Here is a 17461-nt window from a genome sequence, read left to right as displayed (position 1 = left end):
ATTTGACATTAATACATTTTAGAGATTTAATTGCAATACCGTGATACTTAATATAGACAATATTTACGCGCATGTTATCACACTGTTAGACTGATAAAAACCAATGCCTAATTGCCAAGTAATAAGCACTACGCAGGTATGATGCTGACGTCAGTTTCTCGGGATATAAACTGTAGATTGGACTTCAAACGGTTTTGAAGTTAGCAGACACGTGCTGGACTAGCTGAAAGACTATTAAAGGGTAAAATCAGACTACAGACCCAAGAGACCCAGTCCCCCAAGTCCCCGTCAACGAGTGTACTCGACACAAAGGTCGGTCCCCGGTGTACGAACCATCCCCGAGCCGGTCACCAGCGTGTCGCCAAGGGGAAGAGGTCGGGGTGGGGGTGGGGGTTGCGCTCGCAACAATGCAGCTTTGAATGTGCGCACACACACTGGCCCAGTGTCCACGCTCATCCTGCTCTCATTGTAGAGCCTTTGTGGGTGCTCAGCACATCTTAGAGCGCTGACACATTCACACGGACATCTATCCAGCTCCTGCTGACCAACCCCAAGACTCAACCCTCAATCACTGCCATTGTGCACAGAGATGTGCAGGATGCTTCTCACATCCTCAAGGAAACCGTCTGCGGCATCACGCGACTGGAGGATTTTCAAACGCTTACACTGAAATGGTTTCCTTTGACGCTGCACATCAGCTCTGTTGATTGCTGATGTTCATTATAACAACACAGATAGTTGAAGCGTAGGGTACATACCTTAGACTGCTTACTGCTGAATGACGTGCAATCCATCATAGAGAGTAGGATTCCAATGTGGGGAGCCGGTGGACGAGAGGGAAAAAAAAGCAGTTAGGAATGCTGGGACTTAAGGAGAACATGCTAAACATTAGGTAAATACTGATGAATTTGAATCATGTATGTGTATACACTAAATCAGACTTTGTTTTTAGTCTCCTTCTATTCACTTCCAAGCAGCATTTCCTGGTGCCGGTCGCTGCTGTGATAGGGTTCACGATTGGGCCAGTGAAGCGTAAGCGAGGGAAGAGATTTAGCATTCAATGTCCACTGACTCTGTTGAGTAAATAGATCTTGATGCCTGTGGACTTAACAAGGAGGCCAGGTTGGGGCTAGCTGCACTCAGCATACCCAGATGCCGGAACTAAGCACAAAGGGTGAGCGCAGTTAGCGCAGCACAGCCTCAAGTTATGCAGGATTGCACTCTTATCTGTAACAGGGAATTCCCCAAAGACTAAAAACAGGCCCAAATGCTATTAGGATATCCAGCCATTAAACCTACGTTAATTATAACAGTTTCCACACTTTTGGGACACGTTCTACAAGATGTCCAAGAGTAATTCTGTGGGAATGTTGTGTCCATTGATCCAGAAGAACATTTGTGAAGTTAGATGTCACTGATGTTGGATGTCCGGAGACGGGGCCTGCCTCTGCTCACAGTCGCTCTTCTAGTTCATCCCAGATGTGTTTTTTTAAAGGGGATGAGGTCTTTCCGATTCTTCCACACCAAACCCATCAAAGCATGCCTTTGTGGACCTAGATTGTTTGTTCCCACAAAGTTGTAAGCGATTATCCAAAAAGGTCTTGGTAAGATGCAAAATTAGCGCTAAGGGGGTCGAGTCCAACCCTTGACCGATTCATGGACTGATGAAGACCTGTGTCTCAATACTTCTGTCCCTGTACTTTTACATTTACAGTTCAGTCTTGCATTGATCATCAGATCCCGCCAATAAGTGTCTGCTGGCATAAAGAGAGAGGAGGTCATCACCTTCACACAGTAACTAATACGTACTGTGTTAGCCAGGCTGCTTTAATATAAGACTGGAAACACTACACCGGCGGGCCACTCAATCTCTGGGATGCACCACTAACATTTCCACATCTAGAAAGCGCTGTCACACACAAAACTACTCCACCATACTTTTTATGGATGGATGGATGGATGGATGGATAGATAGATAGATAGATAGATAGATAGATAGATAGATAGATAGATAGATAGATAGATAGATAGATAGATAGATAGATAGATAGATAGATAGATAGATAGATAGATAGATAGATAGATAGATAGATAGATAGATAGATAGATAGATAGATAGATTCTCTTTGATCCAAAATGGCATAAAATTCAGTGTCATCAATTATGTTTTTGGGCCATGTTAAGATCTGGGGTACTATTAAACGAGCACAATGTGGACATGTTCCAAATAAGACCGCGCCTTGCGATCTGCAACACAAGAAATCTCCATGGCAGACAAACAACAATAAATCCATTGCCGTATCTATTTCCCAGTGGATTACATTAAAATCCCAGAAAGAATTAGCAGACTAACCCCGAACGATGAGAAACAAAAACAGACCCAGTACAAATGTATATGAGCCGAGAAGGAGACATGCACTACAGCATAACTCCTTGCAAAGATACTTTGTCTCGCTTTTGTCCGTACACTATACACAGCTACATCTGGTATGTCGGCAATGCCGAACAAAGACAATGGCGCGAATTGTATCCAACGGGCTATACATAGATCTTGATAACACAATTACTTCCTCACTGAAGACAATTGCAGGCTTCATTCATGACTTGTACATTATTGAATGTGATTTTTATTCTTCCCAATTGCCTCTATCACTTTAAGAGTCCCGTACAGAAATCCCAGCACATTAGTTCTCCCACTCAGCCTCGCGGTATAATCTTTTAATCTCATCAGAAATCTACCTTCCTCTTCGGAATGTCAAAAAAAAAAAAAAAATCTATTTTAAAAGTTTAATGTTTTCATCTATTAGGCATTGAATTATAAAACTTTTATAGGACTTTTTGAATGTCAATGTTAAAAAATGTGACCGTATTTACTGCTGTTAAAAATAGTGCAAATGCCGCAGCACTCGACTGACTTTAATTTGGCATGAAATCAATCAGCCTAAATGCTAAGTGATGTGTATTCTTAGCGTTCCAGCGCCAGCCGTGGCGACTCGGTCGCATAGCTCAAATGGTGCAGCCTTGAGGCAATTTGATTAAAATTCAGCGTGTATGACATGTTGAGGTTTGAGGGCTTATGTCGCGGTTCAGCACACACAGGCCACCGCTGCTGGTTTTGTGCGTCGTACGCCGCGTGTCGCCATGGCTACACGCTGGCTCCCAGCCTTCCAGCCATTCGATGATAAGACATCCGGAGAATATGTCAACATGGCTGGACGGAAAATACAGTTATAAGTCACCCAACGCCCCCAAAGCTCGAGATGATTTTATCAACATATCTTTTTTATCTTTTTTATCTGAAGCAGAAAATACCTCCTTTGAGACTGAGATTAAGGTTATTTTGAATATTCTTTGTCTCAGGGCTAGCGTGCACAGTTGGTTGAGGTGTTTCTCCAGGCTCCAGTTCCAGATTTGATCCCCAAAAGGAAGTTATGAAGGGTGGGAGTGCAGCATCAGAATCCCCACCCCCCCACCACTCCCGTGGATATGTAGCAGGATTAAGGCCACTGGGTCATTATGTCGCCAAAAAAATGTCCTCTTCTAGCCCAGCAGGCAACAAACACACAAGATTACAGTATGTATCATCGAATAACATTGCAACTATCATACAATATGAACAATTGTTTCTTCATGTGGAACAACAGTTACAAAATAGAAATTCATGGTCCCAGATAAACAATATATTTAACTGACCATTTCCCAACTGTTTATGATACTGTTTATGTACAACGTATCCATCTATCCATTTTCTATCCTCATCATGGTGATCCCAGCTGACGTTGAGCAAGAGGCGGGGTACACTCTTATTTCCAGTAGTACATTATATTTGACTCAATAAGATACAAAATACACAGTTCTCAAGTAATGTTATAACCTCACAATACTGTCCATGGGCATAAACATTATATCCCACAGAGCATCCTCCAATGGGCTTCATGCACTTCCGCATTTGGTGTAAATTGGCATGTGAAGTTCCGGGCAGCATGTAAAGGCATAGTGACAACAAGGAAAATGTGTTAACTAACTAGCAACCCTTAACTGCTCAGTGACTGTTTTTTTTTTTTTTTTTTTTGTGTCAATGTCTTTATGTCTCAAAAGTGTTCTCTGTCAATTGACTGTCTGTTGTCGTACTAGAGCGGCTCCAACTACCGCAGACAAATTCCTTGTGTGTTTTTTGGACATACTTGGCAAATAATGATGATTCTGATTCTGATGATTCTGATTCTGATTAAAAGTCAAAACCGAGGTGACAGCGAACGTAGCGGCACACTGCAGTGTTGGCTGGGGGAGCGATCTTCTCGTCTTTGAACAGAAAAAAAAGTCATGTGATGCCATTTCCACCTCGAAAAGTACTAAGTACTAGCATCAACTATTGAAGATACCGATTGTACCCTATTATAACCCGAGATTATCACACATTTATTGACAGAGGTTATATTTTTCCGTCATCTGGCATCCTAGTAGCTTGTAATATATTGACAGTGGAAACTGTTATGCCAACAAACCTACCAGTCCACCAGAAATGCTTAATATGTTGCCATGCATAGTCCATTGTTTTAAACATGTACCATACAAATTCTTCTTGTAATATGTTTTATCTAATTGTTATGGTACATGTCCGTACGTAGCTGTGGCTGAATGTTATTTTCTTTTCCAAAACCCATGATGAAAATAGAGCGCCTACACCCACAAGTGTGGTAGCTCCAAATTTGCAAATGAAGTAATATCAGATTAACAGTTTAGTAGTCTGATGACATAATCCTGCTGCTCAAATGGACCATGTACAGTCACACACAAAGTAACAGTTTCTCACATACATCCCCCAGGAGATTCTAATTCTGCCTGATTGGTAAAACTCAACCCCTCCAAACCATTTAGCTTCAATTTAACCACACGTAAGACTCATTCCCCTGCTGGACTGTCAACATGTTTCAGACAATTACAATTCATGCGAGTTTCAGAGCCAAACACAACATCGGGAGTTCTCGCTCTCTCTTTTTCTCTCTGTGTGTCAGTGTTGGGTTACTGCACACTGCGCTCCTCTGGACTGCAGGCTAACATTTCAAATATTCCCCTAGTATGTTTAGAACAAATCAAGTCGGTGGCCCCCACCCACTCAAAGCGAGAGGTCACCCTGCTGCACAGATAGACACACAGGAAAACGCTGAGCAATCTTGTGTGTGTTTCTTCAAGAAGATTCCATGCAGAAGGCAAATACTGAGCCAAAGTCTTGCGCTAACATTTGATTTTAGCATTGATATAATGTCCGTATTAAATAGTAGGTCACTCAGTAGAGCTCAGACAAGGGCGAAACGCTCAATAAAAATGAAAGAATTCTAAATTTTCCATATGTTTGCGACATAACATTGTGGCTGGAAATAGTACTGCATTAACTAACCATTAAGAATTGTTGTTGAAACATGGCTAAAGCAATTGCAGCAAAATGGTGAAAGTGCACTTCTTGGCTGCAACTAACAGGCAATTTTTTTTCAACTGCAACTAGTTTTACAACTGCAGAACAACAACATGATGTCAGTTATGAGACGGTGAGTTGCATCCATGCAGACCTGCACTATGACACCACGCCCCCAGGCAGCATTAATTTAATTTAGCCCCATAATATATATATATATATATATATATATATATATATATATATATATATCCATCCATCCATTTTCTGAGCCGCTTCTCCTCACAAGGGTCGCGGGCGTGCTGGAGCCTATCCCAGCTGTCATCGGGCAGGAGGCGGGGTACACCCTGAACTGGTTGCCAGCCAATCGCAGGGCACATAGAAACAAACAACCATTCGCACTCACAGTCATGCCTACGGGCAATTTAGAGTCTCCAATTAATGCATGTTTTTGGGATGTGGGAGGAAACCGGAGTGCCCGGAGAAAACCCACGCAGGCACGGGGAGAACATGCATAACAATGGATCGACTGTTAACTCTCCCCATAATCAATCAAGAAAATTCAACTTAATTTCATTTGGCAAGGGATGCCAATTTAATTCTGGGGGGTGAAGTGTTCGATTGAAAATAAATTCCTACATCATGTGCCACCTTGATCCGTATGGAATGTTTCGTATATTTTTACGTAATCCTGCAAACTGTTCTACTGTTTGCTAATAATAACTGCTGTGAAAAGGATGATCATTACAAACAACAAAGCTTTGCCTAATATTCTAGTCTTGGGGTGTTAATTGATGACTTGATTATATTGGCCTTCCCTTGGCTGCACTGCTTCAGCAATCTTACATTGTGGCAGAGGGCTGAGGTTTACAAAGGTCTCGAACAATAAAATGTGTATGAATTACAACACGGGTGCATTTCTGCACTTAAAGGAAACCATGCATCATTCTTGTTGTACACGTCCAACTATTTGGGTGCCTGTGACATATTTCTCATATGGTCATCAACATAACTCCTCTGTGTCTCGGCAACGGCTGTCGCTCGGCAACCGCCCTGCAAACACGCAGCCAAGACAAACGAGCGGCCTCGTGAGTCAAAGTTCCGACATGAAAGCCAAGCTCAGATATGTCAAAAACAGCACTAATAAGGAGCAATGCGCAGGATGCTGTACTTTGGGAATTTTCCTGCGCGCATGCCAACAGCGCAACAGATGACGCAGGTCGGATCCAGTGGAGTCATCGCAGGCATCTGTGACACCGCAGTCAGTGACAAGGTGGGTCTGCGGGCCATGCATGCTGAAGGATGCGCCGGCGCAGAAGCATTAAATCAGTTTCACAGGCAGGCGCTTCAAAAGGAAGCTAAGTTCATCAATCGGTTTATTTCGGTGCTACTCTCCCCCCGAGGGAAATCAAGTGACATTTATTACGGGGACACACCTCTTTTGACCCTGTCTACTTGTTGATGTCACGTGTTAAATAGCTACGGCGTGTGGCCGCTACGGACAAAAGGCCACAAAAGCAACAGGATGGCTGAGAAACACACATCACAAATGTCACCGAAGACGTTTCCGCTAAGGACTGGAAGCCCACTCAGTTCATTTGGGGTGGGGGGAATTGACAAAATTGTTGTGTAAGATCCCAAACACAGAGAGAGCAAAATCTTAGTTGTCACTGCAAGAGAAGCCCCATCTGAGGCTGATGAGGCACAGATGCCACAAAAACGGACGACACCACATTTTCTCCATTCCGTGTCAAGATGTAAACAATAGGCCAGCCTCTAAACAAACAGTCCTTTTGTGATTAAGACTAACAAGTCAATTTATGTGACCAGCATGTTTGATAGAATGTATTATTATGCCAAGCAGTTCTTGGCAGTTCAACGTAGAAATGTTGATTAGTGACACAGGTTGAATAATGGAAAGACAAAGAAAACGTTCATGAGGGTAGCGTTGTCATTTTAGAAAGGCATGTTTTGGAAAATATGATCAGAATGTTTACTAAAAAGAGAAAAAGCTTTATATGTACAGTATGTGTGAAGACATTGCATCATTGCACTTTATTGATAAAGGCAACCATGTGCGTTTATCAAAGCAGTATCTAATACCCCAGTAACAACAGAGTATGTGCGCAATGAACGTCCACTTTCAATGTTGTACCGACAATTTTGTCCTCGTGTGTACATGGACGTCTGGTCTCCGGTATTATTAGTAAAGATGGGAAGACATTAGGTATGTCTCGATCCAACTTTTGCATTTACGAGCCGATACCGATATCGCAGCCTTGAGTTTTGGCCGATACCCATATCGGTCCGACAGCAATAATCATACATAATTTACTTATTTTGTAGAATGGGAATGTTAGAAAAGGCTTGATCAAGTGATGTTACTCAAACAAAGAACAATAATCAGCAACAGTAGGTATGAGGAAAAACTGACCCATTTATTATTAACCAATGGGTTCTACAAAGTAACTGTTGTGCATGTCTTGACCTCTGAGGGGCAGTGTGGTGCACGCAATGAGATACACACAGTAACAAAGAAAGTCGAAGAAGTCACTATCAAATATCATTATTATAACTTCCTTTTTCAGGGTTTGAAGAATATATACCAGAGAGTATTGTTCTCTTGGGTTTTTGTATGTGTTTATACAGCGTTTGTGTACCTATATACATTATTATTATTAGTGATATAAGTGGTGCGAGTTTGATGCTAATTTTTGTTAGCTTGTCAATGGTGTTTTTCATTCATCGTGTGTTAGCTTTGAGCTAGCGAGTATCGTGAACAAAAACGAAGAAAGGGAGTCTGTGATGTATTTGAACATTCAATTGGTGTAATTCTTTTGTTATGTCTGTTTAGTTTTACAGAGAACTTCAACTGGAGTGTCAATAAACGACTTCAAACAAGCAACATTCACTCCTTGCTACTATGTGAGCACCTTAGCTGGAGCAGCACATGGAATGGACTCCTTGTATAAGAGTGGTAAAATCTGAGATTTTAGATTTTAGTGTGATCTGATCTTTGTTTTTTTTGTTTTTTTTTTTTTTTTGCTGACATCGGACTGATTTTTTATCTCAAAAATTGGATGGGGACACCCCTAGAAGACAAGTTTGATCATATGTTCCTCTCAAAGGGGAATTGTAAGTCTTGACGCCTTTGTATTCAGTTGTGCTGGCAGGCATGTCGGAACATGACAGATTGTAATACGGGGCCCCCTCTCGAGGGGTATTTCCTTGTCATGATGCCCCTCCAACTCATCTCCATCACAGACATCGGCCTCAGGTGTTTCTCTGCTTCTCCACCCCCACTAAACCATTGTATCTACGGAACACAAACCTAGCATTCCCATGACAAATGTGCTATGGGTGTGCCAGCAAACCGTGCAGATGAAAGCTGAGGAAGGCGATTAGAAAGTTAAGGAAACTTAACCTGCCGCTCTGGGGTCCCTCACAAGCTGTGTCGCATTGGCCCGCAGCTTAGGGATCACGAGTGTCGCTGTAATGCGGTCAAGTGCAAAGAATGAGGCTCAACCATGAAAGTAAATCCCTCATACGCCTTCAAATTCTCAGGCGAAGCACATGTTTGCTTATTCTGTGTGGTCTGTCTGTGGACAGCATGATTTCAAATGATTCGCACATCATCTGCATCCCAAACTTAATTCTATTTCCATATTTTTAGATACACAAAACAGATTAAAAAAAGGATCTGCACACACTCTTCTCTCTGTCTCTGTTTCCACAAAAGAGGAAAAGTTCCCACAACTGTGTCCCCTGCAGCCATATTTGTCATTTTAATACCCAATCTGACTAATCTCCAGCACACAACAACAGGTGCCCTCAAAACACGGCTGCGAACGGAGAAAGAAAGCCTCTCTCACAGCTCCACCACCAGCATGAAAGCAAAATTATATGCTTTCGCAAAAACCACTGCAGTCTAAACACAAGGAGCAAAAATCACCAGCAACAAGAAACTGCGCGTCAAATCATCACACATACAGTGTGGCTGGACAGCACAATAGAATATAATTTGTCACATTGAACATTGCATCTAAAACACTAATGTCCAGAGCTATCAAACATGATCAAAATTACAAAAAAAAAAAAAAATCACAGGAAATACAACTAACCTCAAACCAACCAGTTGTTGTGAAAACTTAATGTAAACACATCTGGAATTGTTCCATAACCGACATAGCATCTGAATACAATACGGAAACAAATACAAACTTTGTCTCAGCCCTCAACAATAGCAACGAGCAAGCAAATGCCGCTTTGGGGAGTGACCTCTGCCAAGTGCAAATTGTTGCTTGGTGAGTGTGTGCGTCTCTGTGGAGATGTGGTTTGCTCTATTGCTGCTGGCTACCAACTGTTAAATGTTAGAAAAAAAATGTGCACTTGGTGTCTTAATGTTAAAAATTTGGATGCAACTCACTACGCCTTCCTCATTTATTCGAGTTAGGAATGTTTAATGTCTTTTAGTATCATTTAGGAATGTTTAAAGAGTGTTTTACCACATTAATATTAGAGGTTACATTACACTTGTGTGTTAAAATGTTACTGAAAAATATTAGTTTTATTTGCATTTACAGTATTCTCACTATCATTAATTTACATGACAATTAATAAAGTATTTATGATGCTCAATCCAGAACTTAGTTAGCAAATACCCACCCAAAATAAACACCAAATTCTGTAGGAAGGTTTTTGTTATATACAGTTAGGTCAACGCTAGCTAGCTAGCTAGCTAGCAGTGTTAGGAAGGCTTCTTGGAAAATGTAGCAAGCTAAGGTTATGAGCTACAAGTTGTTATGCTATGTTATTATTATAGTATTATTATGTTAATATTATATGTTATGTTATTCAACATTAAAAGACGACCGGAGAAATGTAGCAAGCTGAGCTACAATAAAAGGACAAAAGTAGCTAAACTCGAAAAACTTCAGTCGGGTGGAGCCTTTAAATCAGTGGTTTTGCAAACTTTTTACACAAAGTACCACCTAAGAAAAATATACTTTGCTCTCTAAGTACCACCATCACAACCGTCGTTAAAATACAGCGACGCACAAGGCCTAAGTGTGAATCAAAAATCAGACAAGAGGTTTTATTCCAAAAGTATATTGGATGCAACTGTACATCCATAATGATTCAAATAAAATGTCACAGCAACGTTCTGATCCCGCTACTGACAAATGGAGTTCAACTTGTAATGTCGCTACTTGTAGCACTGTTTCGACCGTTACTCAGCTAATGCTGTCGAGAGGTGGTCGTGGTACAGTGTGTGAATTTATTTTCACCTTTCACCGTTACAGCCCGTGCATCGGGGCCAAGTAAGGCAATGGCCTAACAGATGCAGTAGGTAGCGCTTCATTGTCAGAATAAGAGACGAGTTGGCTTGCTCGTGACGTTGACAATGACTGCCATGTTTTGGATCGTTTGGCCTTGGTGGAGGTCTGCAATTCTACTTGTCATTGCTCCTCTCACCTATACCAATGTTATCTTTTGTTATTATTATAGTCAATGTTGTTTCACACGTTATCGTTATATATTATATTATACTATATTTACTTCTTTTCTTTTTTTTTTCTATATGTTGCAGTAAATTTCTGTTTTCCAAAGCAGTGCTTCTCCAAGTGTGGTACACAGGCTCTTTCAGGTGGCATGCAAAAGAATCACAAAATCACGCTAAATCACTAAATACATTTAAAACGTGAAATTACAATCAAACATATTAAGATGAATGAAAATAACTCTAAAAAACAATGGCAAGAAAATTAAGGATTATACAAATTAAGACTCTTAGAAATTTTGCAAGTGCATTTAAAAACGTTAGACAGTAGAGGAAGCAGCCAGGTGCAGTTAAGTTTTATTTATCTTTTAATTAAGAACGGTTTGTTTTTTTCAACGTTTATTTGGGTATAATTGTTATTTAACATTTATATGCAATACAATTTAATGCAATCATTATTGAAGTACAGTTGTCTTCCTATAGTTGTGCGCACTGTTAATGTTGAGGCTGCACAATTTTAAAGTGGCTTACAATTAACATTAAATATACCTTTTAGGAATGAAACCTCTGCCTGATTTTTGATTAACACTTATTATTACACTATTGTAATAACGTTGGTCATGACCGAGGCCCTTGGAGAGCTAAATATATTTTGGGAGATGGTACTTAGTATTTTTTTTTTTTAAAATCTGACAACCACTGATGTGCGGTATGTTATAGCATTTGTCCATTTATTTTCTACATACAGCACTTGTCCTCATTAGCCGATTCTAGCTCAGTGGGGTACACCACCCACACTTACATTTGTTACCTATGGACAATTTAGGATCTTTAATGAACCTAATATGTAGGTTTTAGAGATGTGAGAGGAAGCTGGAGTACAATAGGAAACTCCACACAGGAAGGCCGGAGTTGTCAATGTTCTGCCCAGATGTTTATTGCAATAAAGTACATCATATATACATAATAGTATGTTATGTTATTGCATACTGCACGACGGCAAAGCTGGGTTCAAGTTATTGGTGCACTTGCACTTGGGGTCGGACATTTACATAACAGTGCCGGAGCCCCCATGGGTGCTCCAAATACTTTGTGACACTCAAACCAACCACATGAAAGCATAACTGTATAAGTGACACATTTTTGGAGGATGGGCCATCACAATTCACGACAAAATCCAAATTCAATTGCAGTGATGGCATGCTTCTGCACAAACTAAAGTCAGCAATAGTGCATGGGGTTTTTTTTTGTGTGTGTGTTTTTTTTTTTTTTTTACCTGTTGTCTCCTTTTGCATTGGAGGGCGGCGCGTGCAGAACCGTCTGGTTGTCCTCCATATCCACCACGCATTTTGTATTCAGCTCCATTTCTGCACGGAGACGTTTGTTTTGCAAAACAAAGCAGACGGCGGGCGGGGGGGTGTGTGTGTGTGAAACGCGACCTTGATTCCGTAAAACTCCGCAAGTCTTATTGAAAGCGATGGGATGAAAAGCTAGCGGATTGCAACTGCACACATAACCCCACTTACCTCTGCGGTTCATGGGCCGAACTCTCACTGCAACTTTGACCTTTGTATCCGACATTTTTGTCCACTTTCCGCCCGTCTTGAGCTCTCAGCGGGGAAAGTCTCCGGCCAACAAGCCCGGATTTGTGCCGAGACAGATCGTGGCTCAAAACCGCCCCACAAGCGTCCGTGCGTCAAGAAGAAAAGTCAGCAAAGCGTCCATGCTTGTCCGTTATATCCATCGGGATTTGTGTGTGTTTTTTTTTTTTTTTAGGTGCGAATCCAGAGTTGGACCCCGCGTCCAGACAGCATCTCCACCGCCATCTTCCTGCACGGAGCGTCCGGGAGCACGACTGCTCTGCTCTGCTGTCCTCTAGCAGGCAGACTGTGGAGGCTGCACCAAGCACCAAAAGAGGGGCAAACTTTTTTTTTTTTTTTTTTTTTTTGGTGTGGAGACAGACCACCAGACACGTGATGATGGAAAACAGTGATTTACACGTACCAGTGAAATTTTATTTTCACCCCATAAATGCGTGGTTGACACCACTAAAAGGAGACAACACTTGGTGCGTTAACGCCAAGATGTCCAAACTACGGCCCGTGGGACATTTGTGGCCCACCGCTGTCCATTTTTTAGCAGCCCGCAGCATAGAGCGAAAATAACATTTGACATAGCAAAAAAAAAGAAAAATGGTGGCGTTGGTGTTGGTGGGGTAGTGTGAAAAGTGGGACTCTCGAAAAAGTTTGGGGTTACACCTGAGAGGCATATGCAAATAATAGTACAAGTATTTTAATGAAAAATAACTCTCATGGTGAGCAGGAAGGCCGTTATGATTGCAAACCCATAAAGATTAAATTTATGATTGCCTTATATTATTACATTTACACAACAACTTGATGGATAACTCATTTTGAACTCAGGAGCCAGTAAAAATGTTTTTAAAGTATCATTCCATTTATTTTAAAAGGGGAATTGGTAACCCAAAAAAATGCTTGCAATATCTCAGCGTTATTCGAAGAAAAGACAATTTGTAATTTGGGTATTTTAGCATGAAATCTGAAGTCAATGTACATGATTTGCTTTCGCGGGCCACATAAAGTTATGTGGTGGGCCGGATCTGGCCCCCGGGCCTTGAGTTTTACATCAGTGTTGTAGCGTAAGCGGCATGGAGAAAATGGAGCCCGTAATAATAAATGCAGTGTCCCAGTATACCGAACTTCATAGGGACTCAAGAGAAATGACACAACGAATAAAAAACTGCATACAAAATAGTTTCCCTTTTACATCGTGCTCATACTAAGAAGAAAAATCACAGCTTTGCTGGAAAATTTTGACAGGATAATTGGGACTGACGACAGGACCTGCACAAGCTTAACAAAAAAAAAAGCTAAATTAGCTAATGACAACAGCTGGAAAAATAATACCTTACCTTTACGTGTGTTTGGAGATTACGCAGAGTTTTTGAACGTCAAAAGCAAGACAACGCATTCACCATTAGTCTTTTTGTAGTCGACAACATAATAAATAATGCCATGCCAAGTGTGATGACAACCATAAATAAAATAGGTACCAGAAACTGTTGTGATGTAGGCTAAGGGGATCCTTTCAGTCCTCCCTGCTCAGTACATTAAGTCAACAATTACGATAAAAGAACCGCAAAATGTATATTACAGTGCGCTTTGGTGAAGCTCTAAACGTGAACAAATCAGAGGTTGACTATTCCAACTCCATCGACATACTGTGTAAAAAAGAAACAAAGTAAAATGCTGTCTTCAAGGGTGAGACAAAATATAAACCTTTTCGCTAGCTCTTACCAAAATAAAGCAACATCAAATATTGATATTGCTACTGTGCGATCCAACTCCATGTCAACAAACCGAAGTGACCAAGTGAAACCAGTTTCATTCCGTCACGTTTACAACAAGCATCTCCTTTTGCCAAATGTCCGCCTTGCATATATGATGCATCTTAATAAATAAATGAATGAATGAAATCTGTACAATATGAAAAGTCATATTGTACAGATTCATTAAACACATAGGGAAATAAATTTCAGCAGCATCAATTCCTACCTAACTTCAACATTAAACATCATATTAATTGTTAAAAATAAAAAATAATAATAATATAATAAAATAAAAAATAATAATAATATAATAATAATAATAATAATAATTTTCCATCCAGCAAAACCTGTTACAGCCAACTTCAACTGGGAAAACAAATCGATAGTCTCCTCACAAATCAATACATTTAATAATCAGCATTTATTTTTTTTTTGTCAGGCAGGCAGGAGAGTACTTGGTGTATCTTCTGGCGGGAAAGGAGAGAAGGAGACTTGGTGGGGAAACCTCACAGTACAGCAAATCATACAAGGAAAAAGGTTAGCTAAGAAGAAGTGGGACACTGACAGGACCGAGGCGAGGCAAAAGGAATACACTGAGATGCGACACAGGGCAAAGGTAGAGGTGGCAAAGGCCAAACAAGAGGCATATGATGACATGTATGCCAGGTTGGACACTAAAGAAGGAGAAAAGGATCTATACAGGTTGGCCAGACAGAGGGATAGAGATGGGAAGGGTGTGCAGCAGGTTAGGGTGATTAAGGATAGACATGGAAATATGTTGACTGGTGCCAGAAGTGTGCTAGATAGATGGAGCCCAAAGGAAAAGAAGAAGATTAGATAACTATTGATTTTAAACTGCTCCGGCTGTTCTGTATGGCACAATTGCATGCTGTTGTATAGTGAATTTTGTATAGTTTTGAATTGATAGTTTCTACAATTGCAACATGATAGTGGTGATAGTAGGAGGTGGATTATCTATCCATCCATCCGGCCAGCTAACCTTAGATATGAAGAGGTAGCTACGCCTACAGCGACACTAAGCTAGTAGGGGCGGAGTTGTCAGCGCATTCCGTGCAAGGCAAGAAAGCCAAAAGATCAAGGATGCGGGCACATTGTCCCAGCATTAGCTTTGATGAGAATTTTTACTTCCCCAAAAATGGCCACCACATACGCATGTCGGTTAGTCAGGCTGCTACAATGCGCTGGCATATCTAGCTAGCTAGCTATCCTACTATCTAGCTTTATATTCTAGCTATCTATCCTACGATTAATCTATTTTTAGAAGACTAACCTAAGATTGCAATTTAACTACGCAGCCGTCTTCTCAAGAATACATCTTGACTGTGTGGTCTCCACCGTCCACAACGATGAGAGTGTTGTTAAGTGGCACCAGTCCAACAGGTCGATTAAGGTGCTCCGCCACAAGAGGAGTGAGGACGGGAACGCTTTGTACATTCCCAAAAGTCCAAACCATCCCCTGAAGGGAGTCAACCACAAGCAAGTGTCCGTTTGTGTCAAATGTCACAGCGGACATGTTCATCTTGACCGAGGCCTTCAGGCTCAGACTTAACGTGTCCGTCTGATAGAGGACGTGGAAGTCCGGAGTGAACACCGTCAATCTGGAGTAACTCGCCGGGCGTAGCACGTCCTCGCTCACATGCTCCATCACGGCCGTGTGACCGTTCGCCCCGCAGCACGCCACCGCTTTCGGATGCTCCAGGTGTGAAGCCACCGCCCCCTCCTCCAGCGTGACGCCATGTTTGTAGTCCACTCTAATGCGGGACAGCGTTCCCGCCTGGACGTCCGACACCAGGATGCTCCCGCCGCTGTCCGTGTCCACCCCCCACGGCAGGGAGAAGCCGGCCTTGACCGTGATGACGTGGTTTCCCCTGGACGTGAACACCTTGACGCCTTTATCTCCCGCGTCGGTCACCACCACGTGCCCGCAGGGGGTCACCGCCACATCCACTGGGTGACAAAGCTCCTCGCTGGCTTTTCCTCTTTGCCCGAAAGCGTGCCGCTTCTTCCCCTGAGGAGTGAATACCACAACCCTCTTCTCGCCATCATGCACCACAAATACAGTCCCCGAGGATCGCATCACCGCCAACCCAGTCGGGTTGATAAGCGTCCCCCAGCCACCAAAAGTCAAACAGAGGCGTAAGGCTTTGCCACTCACACCTGAGGCCTCTTCTCCAACTTCCTGTTTCTCCACGTGACTGAACAAGAGCAGCTCCTGCAGGTCACAAAGAGCCTGGCAGTGGGAGGTGGCGTCAACGGGGCACAGCTGTCGACAGAAGGGGCACTCCAGCTTCCTCAGGAGAGGGTGGGACAGGGCCCCGATGCATTCCACGCACAGGACGTGACCGCACGACAGGTTCTGCGGCCTGCGATCGGCCCGCTGAGGGTTGAACTTCTCGAAGCAAACTTTACACTCCAGCAAGTTGACCTGGATCTCTCGCAACGTGCCCTCGGGTCGCCGCGGGCTGCCACGCCTTGGGCAGCTGTGGGCCATGGCTGCAACAACCCCTTTGTTCTTTACCTTTTACGCGAGGTGCAGGAAAGACATAAAAATGGGTAAGGTGCTTGTAATCGAGCAGAGGTGAAAGGAAAAACAAGCGATATGAGAAGAACACTGCAACGTTGTTGTGCTGTGCAGTTTGCAGTAGGCCCAAATCACGTGATGTTTGGCAGCCCAGCGGCATTCTCTGCTGCCCTCTTCTGGAAACAAACTACATCACATGCTGCTGAAACTCCTTTCAGTCAGGGCAAGGGTGGGCAAACTGTGTTCTCATTAGATTTTTAAAATATATAGATGGACTAAGTCATTTATAGATAATATAAAAAAAAAAAAAACGTGTATTAAAAAAATTCAACTGTTTATTTTAAACGAAAAAAATCAATTCATTCTCATTTCCGTCCATCCATTTTCTATGCCGATTTTTCATTAGGGTCATAGGTGAGTTGGAGCCTATCCCAGCTGAATTTGGGCGAGAGGCACGGTACACCCTGGACTGGTCGTTTGCAAGTCACAGGGCACATATAAGCACTTGGTCAATATAGTTGTCAATAAACCTAATGTATTATTTTATGTGTAATGTTTTTGGAAGCTGGAGTACCCGGAGAAAAAAAACGCAAGCGCAGGAAAGACCGAAGCCCAGATTTAAACCCAGGACTGCTCCACTGCGACCACTGTGCTGCC

The 17461-nt window shown here is 42.2% G+C and overlaps 2 protein-coding genes across 10 annotated transcripts in view; both read right to left on the bottom strand.

The window, feature by feature from the left end:
* Positions 1-12804, bottom strand: part of kif13a (kinesin family member 13A) — a 45862-nt gene extending 33058 nt beyond the window's left edge. For 8 of the 9 annotated variants that reach the window (XM_061777967.1, XM_061777968.1, XM_061777973.1 and 5 more), the window contains exons 1-3: positions 12440-12804; positions 12190-12280; positions 759-774 (exon numbers count right to left, since the gene is read on the bottom strand). In XM_061777967.1, the coding sequence (XP_061633951.1) occupies positions 759-774; positions 12190-12280; positions 12440-12494 (162 nt within the window). In that variant the 5' untranslated portion in view covers positions 12495-12804. The remainder of the gene's footprint in view (positions 1-758; positions 775-12189; positions 12281-12439) is intronic. The other variant, XM_061777969.1, reaches the window with a different exon arrangement.
* Positions 12805-14492: 1688 nt separating this feature from the next.
* On the bottom strand, positions 14493-16950 carry LOC133479578 (E3 ubiquitin-protein ligase NHLRC1-like). Its single transcript, XM_061776742.1, has one exon. It carries the CDS (start codon positions 16772-16774, stop codon positions 15587-15589), a length of 1188 nt encoding a protein of 395 aa, XP_061632726.1. The 5' UTR covers positions 16775-16950; the 3' UTR covers positions 14493-15586.
* Between the last annotated feature and the right edge of the window lie 511 nt (positions 16951-17461).

This window comes from Phyllopteryx taeniolatus, chromosome 6, assembly GCF_024500385.1.
Source record: "Phyllopteryx taeniolatus isolate TA_2022b chromosome 6, UOR_Ptae_1.2, whole genome shotgun sequence".
In the NCBI taxonomy this organism is placed as follows: domain Eukaryota; kingdom Metazoa; phylum Chordata; class Actinopteri; order Syngnathiformes; family Syngnathidae; genus Phyllopteryx; species Phyllopteryx taeniolatus.
Note: the sequence above shows the minus strand (reverse complement) of the source record. Positions and strands in the feature narration are given on the sequence as shown.